General features: G+C 44.1%; 2 protein-coding genes across 21 annotated transcripts in view; both read right to left on the reverse strand.

The window, feature by feature from the left end:
* Positions 1 to 11,320, reverse strand: part of LOC135260034 (storkhead-box protein 2-like) — a 54,844-nt gene extending 43,524 nt beyond the window's left edge. The window contains exon 1 of the mRNA XM_064345115.1: positions 9,645 to 11,320. Coding sequence (XP_064201185.1) covers positions 9,645 to 9,996 — 352 coding nt within the window. The 5' untranslated portion in view covers positions 9,997 to 11,320. The remainder of the gene's footprint in view (positions 1 to 9,644) is intronic.
* A 352-nt stretch (positions 11,321 to 11,672) lies between these two features.
* LOC135260035 (solute carrier family 22 member 4-like) lies at positions 11,673 to 19,595 on the reverse strand. 20 transcript variants are annotated; one of them, XM_064345136.1, is made up of 12 exons: positions 19,113 to 19,277; positions 18,368 to 18,412; positions 16,796 to 17,159; positions 16,081 to 16,184; positions 15,557 to 15,711; positions 14,999 to 15,170; positions 14,472 to 14,613; positions 14,206 to 14,303; positions 13,759 to 13,973; positions 13,130 to 13,312; positions 12,598 to 12,733; positions 11,673 to 11,978 (listed from the first exon to the last, which is right to left on the reverse strand). In XM_064345136.1, exons 3-12 carry the CDS (start codon positions 17,147 to 17,149, stop codon positions 11,897 to 11,899), a joined length of 1,641 nt encoding a protein of 546 aa, XP_064201206.1. In that variant the 5' UTR covers positions 17,150 to 17,159; positions 18,368 to 18,412; positions 19,113 to 19,277; the 3' UTR covers positions 11,673 to 11,896. The 20 variants fall into 20 exon arrangements, with proteins under 20 accessions (XP_064201206.1, XP_064201198.1, XP_064201203.1 ...); XM_064345128.1 differs by having other exon boundaries at positions 16,796 to 17,238; positions 18,366 to 18,412; XM_064345133.1 differs by having other exon boundaries at positions 18,364 to 18,412.
* Between the last annotated feature and the right edge of the window lie 128 nt (positions 19,596 to 19,723).

Here is a 19,723-nt window from a genome sequence, read left to right on the forward strand (position 1 = left end):
CAATGGGTTAGCAAAGCATAGCAGGCGTATTTGCACTTGTGAAAATAAGTAATAAATGTGATAACTATAAAAAATATGGTACCTGAATTCAACCCTCTGATAAATTCTACTTTGGAAAAAATACACTTCATCTGTAAAGAAAGAAAGGGATTTTTCTGTTACCATGGAAGTTTCGTGAGAGGGCTTTACTTTAACCCGATTACTTTTTTTTTTCTTTCTCGCGTGTCAGCTATGTTTCATTGTGCCCTGACCAATTAACTGTGATTCCCCGAAGCTGTAACCATGGGGCATGCAGGTGTTTGTCCTGTAAGAGAGTGTAAAACTCTTTCTAAAAAGTCACAATTTGTAGGGTGTGTCAGAGCATTTGAAATGGCAACGTGCAGGTACTTGAAATATGGCAGTAATAATGGCAACGCCTGAAATATCCAGGCACACTGAGGAAACAAAATGTGTGAAACAGCTTAAACTTCATGCTGAATTACAAACAGCATCCTTACAAATGCAACCTGGATTCTCTTGCACATGGAGTGTTGCAAACACTTCCTATTCCGGAAGAAAGATGCAAACACATGGCTTTGTGTTATTTTAGAGGATATTCGGTTAAATAACCAGGTTTCACAGAGAACTTCAGAGAGCAGCACATTTGTGATTATGACATCAGCATTAGAATGTTCAGTTAAGAACATTCTAATCAGCACAAATTGGTGATCTCACACCTTAAAGGGTTAATTCAATAGTCTTAAAGCAGTGCTATAAAACCAAGCTATGCTATCCCTGCTAAAAAATAAACAAGTTTTAGAAGGCCTTCTGTGGCAATGTAAACCATGTCCCCTTAAACTGGGTTGCTTTATAATGCCTGCGCAATCAATAGTACTATATCTGTGGTGGGGGTGATGTAATGACAGCCCAGGGCACAGAGAGAACAAATCACCCCCCCCCCAAAAAAAAAGAAAAACTTTGGCAAATCCATTTTTATGAATACTCACTGAACACGTTAAAGAGGGGACTCATTAATCCAAACTGGCTTTATATTTTGAGGCGATTTGAAATATTCTAATACACACAGTATGCAGTTTGCAACTGACACAAGTGAGGTTTTTTTTGTCTCTTTACATATTTATATATAAATATATATTTATATATGTTTTTTTTAAAGCTCTGCTTCCAGCAATGAAGAAAATACCTGCAATAAATCTCTCAATTAGCCACTTGACACTTTTAAGTGTTCTGAGCCAACCTCTGCAGAACAAGGCACCCACAGATGTGGGAAAGACGCATTCTACAGTAAAGTGGTCGAGCCCTGACATATGTTTGGTTGGAGAAGTGTCCGGTCCCCAGTGCAATCACTCCCTAATCAGCTAAAACAACATTCGTAAATTTCGATTCCGAGCTGGCTGTCAGCTCCTTGGGGCCGGGCAGGTATATGTCACATGACCAACAGCAAATAAACAGAGTCTGTTTTTTTAGCTGCAGACCTTAGTGCTGCACCTAAACCCAGCAGCTGTGAATCTGCCACCATTACTGTGGTAGCAATTCATCCGGGTGCTAATAACGCTGATAATCCTTTCAAAAACAGAACTCAGAGGATCACACACATTTATTATTCATATATCAATATTCATTACAAATGAATATAAACGGAACAACGGAGTCTTGTTTTCAGTAAACAGAAAGCCAAGTCTACCTCTACGTATATTTCACCCTTCGTTTGACTTTAAATCATCACCTGCACTTCACACTGTTTGCAGGGTATAGCAAGTATCACACAAGAGCTCATTAAGAGCACTAAAACCCCATCATTCTATGTGCAAGGATATTTCTCAGCCTAGAAAGCAAGATGCGGAAAGCGCTTGTCCAAATGAGGTTGCATTTCTTTATAGGTTCTTCACACAGGGCCTGAAACCGGACTCTCTGATGCTGAGGGGAGTGTTCTCCATTCAGGGATTAATTCCCCTGAATCTGGAAGCTTCCGCCGGGCTCCGGTTCGAGGCGGGTGGCCGTCTGATCTGCGCACATGCACGCTAATTCGGGACCACCCCGGGTCCGAGGCGTTTGAAAGAAAAGAGAAAGGTCTTTCTGCGGTCGACTCCACGCCATTTCACACTATCCGATACCTCATTGTGCTCCTGAGCTTGAAGGTTTGGAGCCATTCGTGATGCGGGTCACATGGAATTAGTGCAAACGGTTCGTGCCAGGATACTCTGTGGCTTTTCCCCTCAATACACAGTTAAAGTATGCTGTTTGTACACCTGGTCTGGTCTCTCAGTGATTTTTATATATTTAATATTCCTGGGAATTTTAGACAAAAAGAAAACTCTCTGGGAAGACAATATATACTCTGCAAGCAATGACTTCTGCATGTTGTAATGGATAATGGGGAAGAAATCCTGCATAGAACAACATCTCCACAAAATCTTACAAATGAATAATTTTACAAACTATTAACAAGCTGAAAGATGTAGGCTACTGCACAAGCACTGATGTTGTGAACACAGTGAACTAATTTTTTATTTTATTTTTTACCCCTGTTCTTTATTATCCCAGAATGTTTTCTTTTACACAGCAGTGTGTTAAAGTCACCTTTAAACCTTGACACCAGCACCGCATTCTGCACTTAATCTCCCCCATACTCTGTCTGGCACACCTAGAGAATATCCATAACAATATCAATAACAGGTCTCTCAACCTCTCATAGCTAATGTCTTCAGTAAAGCAAACAGACTAACAGAAAATATGTTTTGACAATTCAAAATGAAAAAAAAAAGCACCCCCTTCCCAGCATGCTCCAAACCCACGTGGAAATTTTGACACCTCGAGGGCACAGCTGTTGCCCCCACATGTGAGCCTGTCCCAGACAGTTTCCCTTTTAACCCTTTAAAGTGTGAGGTCACAGACGTGTGATTAGAATGTTCTTAAGTGAACATTCTAATGCTGATGTAACAATCACTGCTGGTAACTGAAAGCAACAGAGTTCTATAACACTGGCTTAGAATTAAAAAAAAAAAAAAAAAAACATTCCAAAAAGCCTACTACAGTGTGTTAATAAAAAAGTGTAATGGATACTTTCAGTAGCTGTCAAAACTGGCCCATCACTTCAGCACACCACAAGAATTCAGAACTCTGTGTACAACCTCTATGCCTCAGCTTCCACAGTCTGCTCTTGACTGACAGAATCTGAACCTAGATAAGTCTGCACGTGCACTGTACTTACTTTCAAAGGTGGGATATGAGACCTATGGAAAATCTTATATACAGTAGTTTGGAACAAAGGAAGCATAGCACTTGTGTGGCAGCAAAGCAGTCCGTGTGTATAACTGCATACGAGAAAGTAAGTGCAGTCCATTAAACTGGCTTCAGTGCAACTAGGTTCATACAGTGTGCGCACAACAGTAGTAACATTCATATGCCTGGCATTATTTTGTTAGTTATTATTTGATGTTTTTGTTTATTATTTATTTGATATTTATTTCAATAGTGTAGAGTACATTGCATTTACATTTAATAGTCGGCTTTGTCGCATTAAGCAACGTAAGTAGACCCATTATAGGAGACAGGCTACTTTAAGCCTGCTGAAGTGTTCAGTGGTGTTTGTTAGGCACAAAAACCCTCTGACAACTCTTCTGCCATTAAGGGATAAGAGCTGGTATCACGACAAGAATTTTACAAGACAGTACAAGTAGATGACAATTACTTCTCTGTGAACCCAGAATGACAGGGGCAAAACCACACTGGATTTGCTCAGAGTTAACATGGAGCAGACTATCTGCACAAAACTGCAAGGATCAAGAAAAAGATCACTTGCTGAAGATTTTAGTGTCTGTAACAAAAAGTATATGACAATAGAGCTCGTACACATCCTACCTTTTTTTGCCCTCGTATGCCCTCTAGTGGTAAATGAACGGCTTTTACCCTTCATGTATACTTGCATCAGGAGAGATAAATGGCTGCTTTCTGTAAATCCAAAACACTGCACTTGTTGCTGTTATTTTATTCTCTTTTTAAAACACACATTTAGTGACATTTTTTTTAAGCCTTTAAAAAATCGCGTAACGCAAACATTCTGATTGATTTACTTGACGCGCAGTCCGGCCTGTGAACCTGCAAAGCAAACTGTCAGACGTAGCGCAGCACCCCCGAAGGCTACCAGATGTTATTGGGACGTTTATCACATCCAGACATTTTGAAATCCGGCCAAGAGAGACAAAAACGAACTGATGTGAGAACAGCGGTCCTTTCAGCTCCGCCGCGCGGATAGCGGATGTCGGAGGCGCGCGACGTACTGGCGGTTAAGACGGTTTGTCTGTAGGGCGGAATCAGAGCTGGGGCGTGAGAGCGACAGTCATCGCGTCTGCCCGGTTTATCGGCCGTAGAAAGCCCGGGGGACAGACGCGCTGCATTCCTCATCAGAGACAGGCTATGAGCCGCGGCTCCCCCACAGCAGCCCACTCCACAAGAGGGCATCATGTTACGTCTCCTAACAAGCCAGGGCAGCACTACCAGTGGGGAGGATTGTACACACAGAGCACTGCTATTTTAAATTTGACAGTTCACTTTCTCAGGTTTTTTTTATTTAAATGTTATTGATATATCAGTTTTACTGCATATTTTCAATAGCTGTAGTGCGTGGCATGATATTTAAGATATTTACAGTTCTGATGACCAGCCGGATTTACAGTGGCTGGTATGGGTGCAATGAAGGTTTGTTCTCAGCAATCTGTACTGGCATAATATAAAAAAGGTACTTGCGTTTATAACTGTTAATAAATGCTATAAAATCAATCTGTTCATATGTGCAACCTCTGGAAACCTGACTGAACAAGCTCAGGTGAAAACTTGCACAGTTCACACAAAATGTCTCTTGAATTTTCTCCCTCAGCCGCTAGAGGGCAGCACACTACCATGTTCGCATACAGACCACGATGGAAAGATAAGAAGAAATGCTTACTTAAATTTGAAATAATCAGTAATAGTGTACTGTGTATACCTGTAACGATGCACGCCAGCTGTTTTATATCGCTGAGACACAAAATGTACAAATCAGTCAAGTTTCACTTAGTAAATGAAGATGTTCAAAGCCCTCTGACTCAGAAATGGATCTCTGCATCTCCCAGGAGTTCCACAGTGAGGGAAATAAGATTGCACTGTGACGTAACGGACGTGAGGGAATCAGACGAGGCACGCGGCAGATTTAAGTTTGCAGCGATAACACAGTTGCGTACAAAGCAACAGTAAACGTGTGTGCGCTCAGGTCCGTGTTGAACCAATGGCTGTGGCTGCAATGCCTTTGACCGTGGATGTTCACATGCTTAAGAAAATAACCAAATGCTTTGTCAGCGCCAGGTCAATACGTATGCATAGCAATTGCCAGCTGGTTTGACTGAGATGCTGATGGGAGGTTTTGCTTCGGCAAACCACATCAAACCACTCCACATCCTGGTCGTAGACTACCACGTATTCCGCTTTCTGTCACAGGCAGGCCAACAGTTCAGGAGTAATAATCTTACAGAGCCAACACACATCTGCTCTTCACTACACAGAGCTACAACATCCATGAATAGTGAGCGCCAGAACCTTCCCACAATGCTCTTTGATAACCCAAAATCCTATGCTCTTGATTACAGGTACATTTATACACCATTTTCCCACCCCGGTACTTACGGGAAATAACAAGGACCTAGCTTAACTTTGAACTTTGGACCATGCTGCTAATGACAACTCTCAACTCTGCATCGACTGCATGGGGGGTTCAGCTTGGCACTAAACCACCAAGACTCCCAACTGTGAAGAAAGCCTCAAACCGGAGCAATATTTCATATGTAATTAATGGTTAGAAGAAAAAGCTCTGATTTTAATCCCAGCCAAATCACAATGTTCTTATTAAAGGGTTATTTTGCAGGCAGACAGTCTTGGAATGAACTGGTGCACACTGCAAGATTCAAGCCAGGTATTCATCAGAAGTGCAAATTAGGGGAAGATGTTGCATTCAACGCTTTCAGTGAGACGAAATCTGAATAACAGAAGGACAGGATTAAAAGAAAAGATTTCTTTACTGCCATACAAAGCTTTTAAGTCCAGTCTTATGACATCGTTTCTATGGGGTTTTTAGTTTCTAAAGCAAGTCTAACCTCATACTTAAAGTTAGTTGTCTAGTCCCCCGAAGGATACAGTCATACGGGTTTTCTCTTTGTGCATTTCAGCAGCAAAAACAAGAGAGAAAGATGTCTTCTCTGGCAGTTCATGGACAGGACATTTAGATACCTTCCTAGAAGCAGGAGGTAAAATGTTTGCAAAGACCTCCATGTTGCCATGGAGATGTGGAGCGGAAAAAACGCACAAAGGAGTGTAGCAAAGTCTTCTTGGGAGTTCTTTGACCCTGAAAGGCAATCCGTACTCTTCCCCCAGAAGTCAGGGGAGGGAGAGAGATACCTTTACATCCGGGTGGATGATCACCGGTTATTCAAGAGTGTATAAACACCCAGAGGAACTTTTAAAAGCAGCCATATATTTATGAACGAAGCCCCGCAAGGAGAGGCCCATTCAGACACAAACAAAACAAACAGATAATTTCCCGGAAGGATGGGGGCGCTCTCCTGAGGACAAACGCACGGTGAACGACGGACTCCATCAGCGATGAGCTAGCCCCGGAGCCGAGCGCAGCGCCATCGCGCTCGGCAAGCCAAACACAATGGGTGATACGCAACAGCGCTATTTACCGCCACGAACGCCGGGACTGAACTAGCCAGCGCCCGTAAAAACTCCGCTTTATCCTTTCTCCAGCGCTACAGCCCACAGCTAAAACCATATGAGGAAAAAAAGCAAGAGACGAAAGAGACATCTTCATTCACCCACTCATTTATTCATTCAGGCTTTTACAACCCCCCGTCAGGCTACACTTAATAACGTGACTGCGGTAGAAGACAGGTGGCAGTTTGGCACCAAACAATGGCAAGGCCTGGGGGTAAAATAAAATAAAATAAAATAAAAAAATCCATTAATAAATGCATCTGATAATATTGCCATATATTTTCAGCAGATGCCTGCAAGTTATTCTACAAAAAAAACTAATATGTACTTGTACTAATATGTGCTAATATGTACTTGTGCTCTGATTAATCAAGGAAAGGAAGGCCTGAGCTTCTCACATACAGACTCCTGAACAGATACACCTTGGGAAGCAGTGCCATCATTGTGAGATGGTAGCACCTCTCACTCATTGGTTTCTGTGAGTTAATTGTCCCTGATGAGGAGCAGGTGAGTGAGTTCTATTGTGAGGTGGTGGCACCTCACACACATTGGCTCCTTGAGTTAATTGTCCCTGATGAGGGTCAGGTGTGGGAGTCCTATATCTAGCCCCTGGTTTCCAGGGGTTCAGTGCAGACTCATTGTTAGATGTAGGGAGAATGGCAGCCTGTGTCATGCTCTAGGCGTGTAGGGGTGTAAGAATCCGCAGAAGTTACCGCATCGATCCTATCTGCGAGATTTGACCACCATTTAGTTTCTTCTCTGAGCTGATTTTCTCTTTTTGCTGTGGAGGACATTTTGCCCTCGTCTCTTCAGTTTACCTTTTCCGACCCATCTGGCTGCAAGTGTCATTTTATTTAGTAGGTTGCTCCCCTCTGTTTTCCTATTTGGTTTTTACTTTCTAGGTAGCTACGCTGCGGCGGTGTTTAGTTTTTAGTCTTCTGAGTCCACTGACAGAAGATTCAGTGAGTAGAGGCAGCGATTATTTAGAGCTCTTTATTTGGTGTGTCCCCTGTCCCTTTCAATCACTTAGTGATTTTTGTGGTTACCCCTCGGGGTTAACTTATAGATTCCCTTGGTCTGCAATTGCGTCCCACCTCCCACTACCTTGACAATCATGTGGGGGGAAAAAAAAAAAAAAAAAAAACACTTCACAAGAAGCTTTGCACAAAAGCTACATATTATTTATTCATGTTTGGGAGCCTCATTTGCCCATATTACAGTTGACATAATTGCAAAGCTTGCAATCTGTAAGGAACTGCATGGAATACTGCAGAACTGTTCAAAGACTGGGATTCCAAGAGTTGCAGCGTTTGAACATAAAGTAGGACTATCATTGGCTAGGTATGCAAATGACATCACTACCCGTGGATAGTAGTTTAATATGCATTAAGACATTTCACCAAAAATTAAGAGCTGGTTTAGGTCTACAACTGGGAGGAGTGGCTGGTCTGCGTGCCAAAAAATGACCTTAGTTTTAGTTTTCCGAATGCTTCATAGATTACACTGGTTCGCTCCTGTACTGGAACCAGAGGGAACACTTAAATCTTTAGGAGACACTTCCAGTCTGCTGCTGTAGATGGCGCTGACACAAATGTTAGATCAAGATGTGATTGAGCTAATTAAATAATTAAGAACAGAAGTTGGCACACAATCCTGAAACGAATCGGACCTTGTTGCGCACACCTGACCTACGGGATTCAAATGTGATCTGATGACAATGTTTTCAAATTCCGGCGAGTTTCTACAGACTTACAGGTTAAAATCAAACGTTCAGAGCTCTCGTCATTGTCAGTTTCTATAAACTCATGTCACCAATGTCCTTCATTACTGCTGTTTCACAGCTTAGGCTACATGCCAGATCTCACTGGTTTTGTACTACAGATTCAAAACAAAGACTTCACATAGTCAGTATGATAGATGGAATGTCCTCAGTTTAAAAAAAAAAAGCAGATATTTCAGGAGGTGCTTTGTAGCCGTAAAAAAAGCACATTAATCATCAAACGCACCCCGAAGCTACAGCTTCACAGCACACGTGAAATCCTGTCTGGCTTGCACATCGTCTGCTAAGCATATAATTTGACAGCAGCAATGTAACCGAATACTTTTAGGGATACTGCTACACTGCATTTTCTACCATGCAGACGCTGTAGGCACCAGCCCTTGCATGGCGGAGATGCAGCCGCAATAAAACTCGCTCAGTTTTTATAGCTCAGGTTTCGTTGATGGCTTCGCTCCGTTCAGACACTGAAAGCACGCCAGGACTGCGCCGCTTATCCAGTTTAAATCACAGACATGACAGGAAGAAGACCTCCATAAAGAGGAAACGTGACGATGACCGAACACCGTGGAGTGAGACTGCAACCTGACACGTGAAAACGGGAAACAACACCGGTGCCTCACACTGCAGCGTTCTCTTACAACACGCAAATCAAGGCAGCGCTTTTCACGAGACGTGTTAAACAAACAACCAGTTTGAAACATTTTGGGCCTGGCTATTAGGACACAACGCCACCTTTCTTCATTTCCTTTAAAAAAAAAAAAAAGGCAGGGGGCCTAGGAATAAAAGAATACCCTTCTGACTGGAGTAAAAAAGAAAAACTATAATAATAATAATAATAACAACAACAACAACAACAACAACAACAACAACAACAAACAAACATAAAGCCAAGAGTGTGGATATTTGCTTTTCCTATTTTCCAACACAAGATAGATTTGCTGTGGTCTGGTTAATACAGCTTGATGAGAGCATTTGCGCTGCACACAAAAACGGACCTACTGAGCAAGTTCAAAGCCCAACCAATTCAGCTAGCATGAAAAACGCAATTCTCGAACCAAACGTCACGTGTTTTCCGCGTCTGCCCGCGATTTAGGGGGAATATGAGGACCCGTTTGCTTACCCAGGTATTTGATCTCGAATCCTCGCGGCGGTTTGAGAGCCCTCCTCATCCATCCTTCCCTCAGCACCTCCAGGTGATCCTCTTTCCCTTGGATCAGCAGCACGTGCTCGTCAATCCACCCCAGGAAAAAGGTCTCCGATATGGCGTCAGTAACTTTTTTATTCCAAAAATGTTGCATGTTCTCGGCTTTGAAGTCCGCGAATATCTCGTACCCAGTGTGGTGGTGCTGCTGCTGCGGCTGCGGCGGCGGCGGCTTCTCCCCTCCCGGTTCCTCGGGCGAATCCTCCTCATCGCCCGCCCGAGACAGCACTATGGCCAGGGAGTGAGGTGCTATCTGCAAAAACTTATCCATTGTCTCGCTAGCGCATTACAGTCTGCGTGTCGCGAATGATACCACCGTCCAACATCCAGCTGCGGTCCGTCTGCTGTGGCGCTTTATTGCGTACTTTATTAAATTTCCAAAACGAACACATCCTTCCATCGATTCAACGAGCGTTTATTTCAGACATAGCCAGTTGCGGTTCGGAATAAAACGAAAAATATCATTGCATGCGTTTTCAACACATTCCCAAATTATTTAATAACACAGGCTATAATTAATAATCATCACCACAGGCCTAAAATCCCCTGGCCCAATAAACCTGTCTCCCGTCGGAGCAACGATATAAAGCCACTTTCCTCACCTTTTTAATAAAGCATATCACGTAGCGGTGACCTATTTCGCAGGCATCTTTCGCAGACGAGCCTCCCCCAGTAAAAAGCGCATCGTCCTCCAGGCTTCGTCGCTCTCCCCTGCACATGACATACTCCAGAATGCCTACCTCGTTTCCAGCCTAGGAGCAAAGACAGTCCATGTTATGTTCGCACCATTGTGATTATCTAATTCATGTATTGCTCACATTGGGCTTCACGAGCGCAGAATCGAGTATTTTAGCACGGCAGTTCCATCCTGATGCCCCCGTGCCTTAGTCCCGATTCATCTTCACGCAGCAACCAGCTGTACAAGTCGTAAATGAGAAAACCGCACTCCTCTCCCGCAGGTTCGGCCAGATGTTTGCTGTAGCTCCACCTACAGACTGGCTTCAAAATTGGGCACGGGGACTACGTAGCGCAGCAGCAGCTGATCCAAGATGAGCACGAGCAGTCCTCATCCGCATACTATTAACCATTTGGTTAGCATAGAATAGGCTACTGTTGAGAAAACGGTTGAGGTGCGCGCTCTGATCAGAATAAATCTACATCCAAACTAACGGCTGCACAAAAATATACAATATTCAATCGAAGAGCGATATACATATGCATATTACATACTTCAAAAACAAGGCCTTTCGTCCTTTTTTTCAATAAAGGCTGAAAAAACTATCTGTTCACTCTACCTGGCTCATGTTGGCCTGGAGCACTGAATGCATATTGTCAATAATGCAATGTTTGATCATGCTGTGTGTACAACAGTGACGCTAGACTGAACAGGTTCAGGAGATCTTGTTGCCCTTTATCGTTAAGCTTTCTCTTTTCACAGTGATGTAGATAAATATTTTCTAAGAGAAAGAAAATTTGCAAAGAAGTTACATTATGTAGGCAAACAGGATAATTTTTGCCATTTACAGTTCTTGTCTATGTCCAAAACAAACACAGATGTAAAATGTTTGTTTAACTTAAAAACAATCTTATCCAGTCCTTCTGTCATTGAGCACTGTAAAATGTCTTTCTTTGGTGCTCAATGGTTGGTGCTCTCTGAAGCATAGGGCTATCCTTCAGTATTGCCCTCCCCATCTTCTCTCTCTCATTGTTTTTCTTTTTTCTCCTTCCTTTTATTTATTTTTTGTTGAGGGGTGGGTTTTGGGTTTGTAAATAGGGGGTTGGGGTAGGTTTTGAGGTAGTAGTGGAAAGTTCTTGCGTTTCAATATTCAATAAAGGAACACCAAGTCTCTCTCTCTGTCTCTCTCTACTCAGACCTAGACCATATTGTTTGCTTTTGCATTGTGACAAATACACTTCATCTAGAGTGAGTTGAGTTCAAACACCACATTTATGATTTCATGGAAGTTCTTTATTGAACTTTAAATCCCACAAGACCGCCTCCGTGTGCTCTTACAAGATCTGTAGCAGACAGGAAAGGCAATGACCTCATTGGGATAGAACATCACACGGACACAAGATATAACAGCAAAAAAATGTACCCAGCATCCCCCACCACTCCATACACAAACTGAGCCTTCCTCAGACGCAGTGCAATAATTGTACTCTTATATTCACACGCTCTTTTCTTCTGCATGGAGCTGGTCTTTCTTGCAGCCCTCCAGTTCTGTAGAAGGCTTTCCGCTGTAGCAGCAGCTAACAGAAGGATTTAATGGACAGTGTTAAAATTGAATTTTTACTTTGTTTCGCCAGAATTACAGATTTTACCCCATGATGCACAATCTTTAATAAAACTTTTTTTTAACGATGCTGGAATGTGCCTCTGAACCACACACATTCAGGATACCCTTAGCGATGAATGAACTCTTTTGTTTTATGAATTAGTTTTTTTTTGTTGTAACACACAGAGCAGATTGTCTTGTGTCTCTGCTCTGTGGGACATGATGTTTGGGTTTGTCTGAGATCCTGAGTCTAGTTTCCTTTGTGGGAGCTGTTTGAGTTCACTGATCACGTCTCTCCAAAGCCCTCTTTGTTCTCGCCTAGCAGTGAGGTCCCCGCTAAGGTGTTCAATTTCAGGTCTTTTCCCTGGTGCCTGAGGACCAGCCCGTTAAGGCATGACATTATGTGTGAAAATAGGGCTCCCCAACGCCCAACACAAACCACACGTTCCCTACAGCAGTTCTGCTAAGCCAACCCTGTAAACAGAGTCAACGTTGTACTGCGCTGTACGGTACAGAAATTTGCTGGAACATCACTCAAATGATTGATTGATTGATTGATTGAATGAATGAATGAATGAATGAATGGAACTGACCAGGTAATGGCCTGTACATGGCAGAGGTCCTCTGGCAGGGCAATGCCCCGTGTTTCGGGCAGAAGTAGACTCAGCAGTCCCATCGCCAGTGTCAGGAGCCCCATCACTATGTAGGGGAGGGCCTTGTTATATGTACCTGCAGCACACCACCAGAAGAGAGAGGGTCTGAACCACAGGGACATAATGCAAACATTTTAGATTTCTTTGTTGACATGCTGTCTAGTTTCCCATTGATCTGAGAACCGGTCGCCACAGACACACAATAACACTGTATTACTGCACAATTAAAATGTCTTAAAAAACTAAACTTTAAAGTTAAATTCTGTGGCGCAGGGATGGCTGTGGTCAGAGCTTTCCACCTCGTTAGGCAGATCAGGCAGTGCTCCCAAGGCCCCGCCTTCTCTCCCAGGGTCCCGCCTTCTCTCCCAAGGCCCCGCCTTCTCTCCCAGGGTCCCGCCTTCTCCCCCAGGGAGGGGGCACATACACAGTGCACTAAGGGTTCCTAGCATTGTGGGATGGGGGGTCGACTCACCCACGAATGCCAGGAAGGGCGAGAGAACGCTTCCGATCTTTGAGGTCATGGAACAGACGCCCACCCCCATCCCTCGCACTACCGTGGGGTACAGCTCCATGGCCGAGATGTACAACACCGAAAACGCTGCGGTCACCCCGAGCTTCCCCACCATCGCCATGCCGATGGTGAAGCTGCTGAACTCTACGGGGTTACAGGAGAGACTGTGGAGAGAGAGGCACCAATGCCGTGTGGAAATGCAAAAGAAGCTGCATTTGAGCTACTGTAAACATTACAGGCATTTAGCAGAGCGACTTACAACTTTTTACACAGCACTTACACTGCATCCATTTTTACAGCTGGGTATATACTGAAGCAATGCAGGTTAAGCACTTTGCTCAAGGGTAGAACAGCAGTGTCCAACCCGGTTATTGAACCTGTGACCTCTAGCTTACAAGACCAGCTCCTAACCCATTATTACTAGCAACTACAAGGCAGACAGATAACAGTGAATGCAATGAGAGTCTCCGAATGTCAGCATAAGGACTACAGCATAAATCATGTTACAGTAACAGTGACAGTGTAAGGACTAACAGGACGGACAGATGACTACTACAGGGCAGCGAAAGACAAAAACGAGCTTCCATTACTTTCCGGAACCATCTGAATGAGCAGCAGGGCGGCTCCTCCAATCAGAAGCGTGGCGGAGATGATGAGGCGGCGAGAGACCACCTTCAGCAGGAGCCACGCCCCCGTGTAGGCGACCAGCTCCATGACGGCCGAGAGAAGGCAGTTTAGGTAGGGGTCGCCGTTCATGTTGGGGGTGCTCAGCGACAGGCCAAAGTAACTAACGGTAACACTGAACCTGCAGACAGAGAACAAAGACCGCGATTGGTCTCATTTTCCCATGGGGCATCGCTGAACACATATGCCATTTCGTATGTGCAAGACCGAACAAAACAAGAAAAACTACCAAAACCTTTAGAATTTATGTTGTTTTATTATTGTTACTAATAAGAATAATACTTGCATAGACCAGGGATTAATAGTAACATTTCTCTATTGCTGGGCATAGCTAGAATACAGTGTTAAGTTACCAGAGGATGACGTTGAGGATGGTTATATTCCTTATCTTTCTGGTCCTGACCAGGTCCACGTATGTGTATGAGGTTTTAGGGTGATCAGAGCCATTTTCCTGCAATCAGATTAAGAGGATAAGATACAAGCCAGTTTCTTTTTGCATGTGTGCACACTGACTTTCTTTTTTGCTATTTAAGAAAATAGCTAGGTATAAAAATAAAGAATTACTGGGTTGCCTCTCACTGGAAGGAAAAGCCCATTCTTAAAATGATGGAGGTGATACCAAAAGTTTAGTGGAATCCTCTTCCCGAAATATAACCCCGGGAGGTCTGACGCCATTTTTCTCGGCTGCAGCCCGGACGATGTCCTCTGCCTCCTTCAGACGACCTTGGGACAGCAGCCACCGTGGGGACTCCGGAATAAACCTGATGGTACAGAGTGCTGGGTTTATTTTATCAGTTACCTTTAAACACAAACTTAAAATGTGGCTTAAAAGCAAACCAGTCTTGCAGTCACCAGCAACCATACCAGCTTACCTCTGGCACCGCCTTCATACATTTTTAGTTTTTTTGTGTTGCTGTAATCTTTGCATTTTTTACTGTGATGTATTAATGTTTTTTCTTTTTTTGTCAAATTGTAGTGTTTGCTGAAATATTTTATTGATGACATTTGTAGTAATCTGCCCAGGGACTACGGAAGACAATGAGCTCATTAGCGCATTACGCTTTCTTTGAAAGATCCTTCGCAAGGGCCATACAAGTCCTTTACAAGCGCAACATGGCGGTTTGCATGCTGGGAAGGGTATCTCACCACCAGAGGGGTAAGTAGAGGAATCCGGGCAGGGCGAGGACGAGCAGGAGAGTCCTCCAGGAGCGGATGAAGTATGCGCACAGAGGAAGAACAGCGTAGCCCACCGCGTAAAACGCACACATGCCCACGGTGGAGAAGGCCAAGCGGTAGGACTCCCCCAACACCTCGTTACCTGCGGGAGGAGACCCACAGCGACTGGACCAAATGCCAACATGGTTCATCATGCTTACAGTCTGTTTGATAAAGTAATTTTTAAGTTACTCACCTATGACCAAAAGCGACGACTATGCTCTTGCACATGATATGTAGTTTTCACCTTTTTTTGTTGTTGTAAATTTACTTTATTAGAGTTTGTGTGAGAGCATACCTTTAACACTTTAGCCTGAGCGAAGACACAATTCAGCACACCACTATGGAGAATCAAAATGTGGTTACCTATCTATGCTATGATAGTGTGTTTTTATGTATTGCAAAGAAAAACACTGCACGGAACTCCAGTGGAGAGCTGAATTAATACTTTGGTTCACAAGCCTGGCTTGTGATTTAAATGTAACGTACCTAAAATGAAAGCAGCGATGTAATTGGAAATCTGTCCCACTCCAGTGATGAAGTAGAGGGTGGCAAACATCTCCCAGGTGACAGAGGCCACCTGCAGGAGAGTGAAGACGGTCTGCGCCGCGATGCTGACGAAGAGTACGGACTTCCTGCCGAATCTGGGGGAGAGGAAGTTCACCTTTAATCACACTCAGTCGCTGCGATGGTGCCGTTGCAAGTGCAGGACTGATAATGTCATCTTATCTTACTACCATCTTATTATCTTCACCAGGCGGAGCCTGGAGGGGATCGTGCATTTGGTTGTGTGTGTGTGTGTGTGTGTTTGTGCGTGTGTGTATTTGTGTAGCTGTCCGCAGCTTATCTCACATACAACTGGGCTGATCAACCTAATACTTGTTGTGCATGCTGACAGCAGGCCAAGGACCTGAATTCTCTAATATTTAGCAAATTCCTGTCAACCAGGAAGGAATGTCAGTAAAAATCTTAAACCCCTAGGCCCCCAACTGCCCCCATCTTAAATAGCCTACCTGTCTGCAACCTGCCCACAGATGATGGAGCCTGTCAGGACCCCCATGAAAAACACGGACAGGCTGAACGGAACTTTCCAGGCGTCTGAACAGACGAGGTTCCACTGTGAAGGAAGGACACACACTGTCAGATCACAGGGCTGCAGGAGGATGAAGCACACCTACCGGGAGTTCATAGACTAGCATAAGAAGTCAACACAGGTAGGATGAACAATTAATCAATGAATAAATGAATCAAACAGCCAATCAAAATGTACGCTATTTGTGCAATGCATCGTACAAAACATTTATCACAATATGCTTCACAGCAGTCCCAGGCCTAAAACCTCAATAAAAGCAAGGCAAGAGCAACTGTGGCATGGAAAGACTCCCCAAGTGTCATTTAGTCATGTCCCTATTCCATGTTTAATAATGGCACTGGAGTCAATGTGGTCACCCACCACTTAAGCTCTTAAATTATTTAATTATCTTGATCTGACGTGCGCATAAGCACCAGCTACATTTGCAAACTGGAAGTGTCTCCTAAAGATGTTACTGTGCTCAAGTGCAAAAGTGAAAGCAGTGTTGTTCATAGAGCCATCAGAAAAGTACAACTGAAGTAATTGGTTGGAACAAAAACCCGCACGCAGACACACCCTCCAGGACCGGAGTTGTGCGTCTGTGCTCTAGATAACTGAAAAATCAGGTACGTGCAGTTCAGAACCAAAGCTCTCACCTCTGTTGTTATCGTGGAAATGTACTGCTCCGTGTCGTAGTCCCAACCGTCCGCGCATCCCTCAGTTTCGTTGGCGAACAACGCCTCTGTGCCGTTTAGCCTCTTGTAGCGCGCGCACCGACTGTAGTCCATCCGGCCGCCGACATGCTCCGCGGGCAGAGCCCGGCTCAGATTGAAGCCGGTCAGGTTCACGTGCGGCAAGCTGCAGCGGTGACGCGGCGTGTCCGACAGGAACACCATGCACAGCCCGCCGTAGCCGTTGGGAATGCTGCTGAGGCTGAGCAGGACGAAGACGGTCCGCTGAAAGGGGCCCCACTCCCCCAGGAAGGAGGTGTTCTCGTCGTAGTCCCTCATCACGAGCGCACTGGTCGTTACGTGGAAAGGGGAGGAAAGGAAAGGAAAGGAAAGGACAGGCAAGGAAAGGAAAGGAAAGCAAGAGGCTCCTGTAAAGAGTGCGGTGAGCGCTTCGGTTAAGCAAAAACGGTAAACGGCTAAAATATAGTAAAATATAGTAAAATAGGAACAGGTTCTCGTTCCCTCCCTTGGTATATACATTAGTTCAGGGGTGAGTAAATAGAGAGAGGGAGAGAGAGAGAGGGAGAGGAGGTGCACACGTATTTCTGGTAAAATATGTTGATTTTAGCACTATTTATTTTACTTTATTTTACAAGAGACAAGGTTTAGGGGCTATTCATTAGGATCAACAGCAGTTTTACTGCAACTATAATGATGTAGCTGTCACAAAAGTGTATTTTCTGATGCACAGGGATAGTGTGTGTTCTTCATGCTACCCATGTTTCTGGTCTTACTGCACAAAATAACACTATGGTGATGCATATTTTGAAAATGAAAATGAAAATGAAAATGTGACTCATTATTCCCTCATGCAAAAAAAGTGTCTGAAAGCTATGCTAACCATTAGCCTTGTCTTGCTAACTGTTCTATGGCAGCAGGTAGCTTGCCCTGTTTACATTTTACAGGGAGTTCAAAGTCTAAATCAGGGCTGCCCAACCCTGTTCCTGGATATCTGTCTTCCTGTAGGTTTTCACTTCAAACCTAACAAAGCACACCTCATTCAACAGCTAGAGCAGGGCTGCTCAACCCTGTTCCCGAAGATCTACCATCCTGTAGGTTTTCACTCCAACCCTAACAAAGCCACACCTCATTCAACAGCTAGAGAAGGGCTGCTCAGCCCTGTTCCAGAAGATCTACCATCCTGTAGGTTTTCATTTACACCCTAATTTGGCACACCTGGTTCTACTAATTAGCAGCTCAATGAAATCTGTAGCTGCTCTAGCTGTTGAATGAGGTGTGCTTTGTTAAGGCTGGAGTGAAATCCTACAGGAAGGTAGATCTCCAGGAACAGAGTTGGGCAGCCCTGGGTCTAAATAGCGTACAAGACTGACAACTGGGCAAGACTGAAAGCTTGCGCCTCGTTCCCCATGCTGAACACCTGGGTGACCTCTTGGGCCCGTCCCTTCAGGCAGGACAAGCTAGGACTGGGGGATTTCCCGTGGCCGAGCCACTGACACCAAATTTTTCCCACCCGAAAAGCAGGAGGCACTCACACACCAAAGAGGTCAACACTTCACCCCTCCTCAGTTAGTGGTGGAATGTCTAGAAGGAGAGCACAGCCACAGATTAGAGAGGCTGAATTAGACAGCCATAGCTGACAAGCCATTAAAATAATACCCTGTACCTAAAATATGCCATGTTTGTTGTCAGGATCTGCCATTCTGCAGATTTGTGAGCAAGATTAAAATTATTTGCGATGGTGGCTACATAATTCTGCAGAGTCCAGTCTGAGCAAATGACTCAGGTGAGGTTTAAACCAACATAAATTCCTGCCTGCTAAGAACTGAAGAGTCTGAAAACCATAGTTTATTATACACTTGTTCACTGGACTGAGAATTCCGGTCTCCTCCTATACCACACAGCTACCAAATATCGAGAGATCCTTCTACAGCCATGTGGGAATTAAAAGTGCAGGGGCCATACATATGACACTGCTCAGTAAAAACACTCTAAAAGGAAATTTACTCCTACTCTTAGAAGTCAGAATAACAGCCACGTATAAGTACGTTATGTATAAATTACTCAAAATGTCCTCATAATTTGCGTTGGAGAGTTAGAGACCTCACAATGTCTAAAGATCTCTTAAAACAAGACATAATATAAAAGGCTCATAGCATGCAGAACTTCAAGCTTTGAATCATAAAAGTTCTTACCATGACTTAGTTACATTACATTACAGGCATTTGGCAGACTCTCTTATCCAGAGCGACGTACAACAAAGTGTATTCAGTCTGTACAGTACCTGCTTCACATGCGAGGGACGGCCATCAGCAAGCATGCGAATTTCGCAAGTGCAGAACGGACGGTCCAACCCCGACTATGACTCAACATTTATTTCATTCGGCGTGCGCGCCCAGTGACCTTGTGCACACAAGGCCATAATAATGACTCTATTAACCCTGTCACTGTTTACCTGCATCGCCTTGACCCGCCATTACCTCTCAATCCAGGCTTCTCTGTACTGGCGTGGCTTCCTGTACCAGAATATTCCTGTATTCACGTATGAGCATGTGCTCATACGTGAATGTGCTGAAATGTGCTGAAAAATACTAATCCTTGAGAACAAACCTCATTCTGGTTTACATAAAGATAAAACGCAGGCCTACGACACACTGCCAGTAGCAGCGATCTTACTCGCGGAAGTTTAATACGAGTATATGCTTTTGTTGACTGTATAACGTAGCACAAAGAGAAGGAGGAAAGGCGCTCTCTTTCAGATGAGCTAACGTGCTGCTTAGGATGCGTGTGTTTTTTTATGATAAGTGAAGCATCTCTTGCTTATCTGTGCTCTACAACAACTCTGTGCTCTCTTGGTTATCTGCGCTCTACAACTGCCTCTAAACTGTCTCTAAC

This window comes from Anguilla rostrata, chromosome 7 (genome assembly GCF_018555375.3).
Source record: "Anguilla rostrata isolate EN2019 chromosome 7, ASM1855537v3, whole genome shotgun sequence".
Lineage (NCBI taxonomy): Eukaryota > Metazoa > Chordata > Actinopteri > Anguilliformes > Anguillidae > Anguilla > Anguilla rostrata.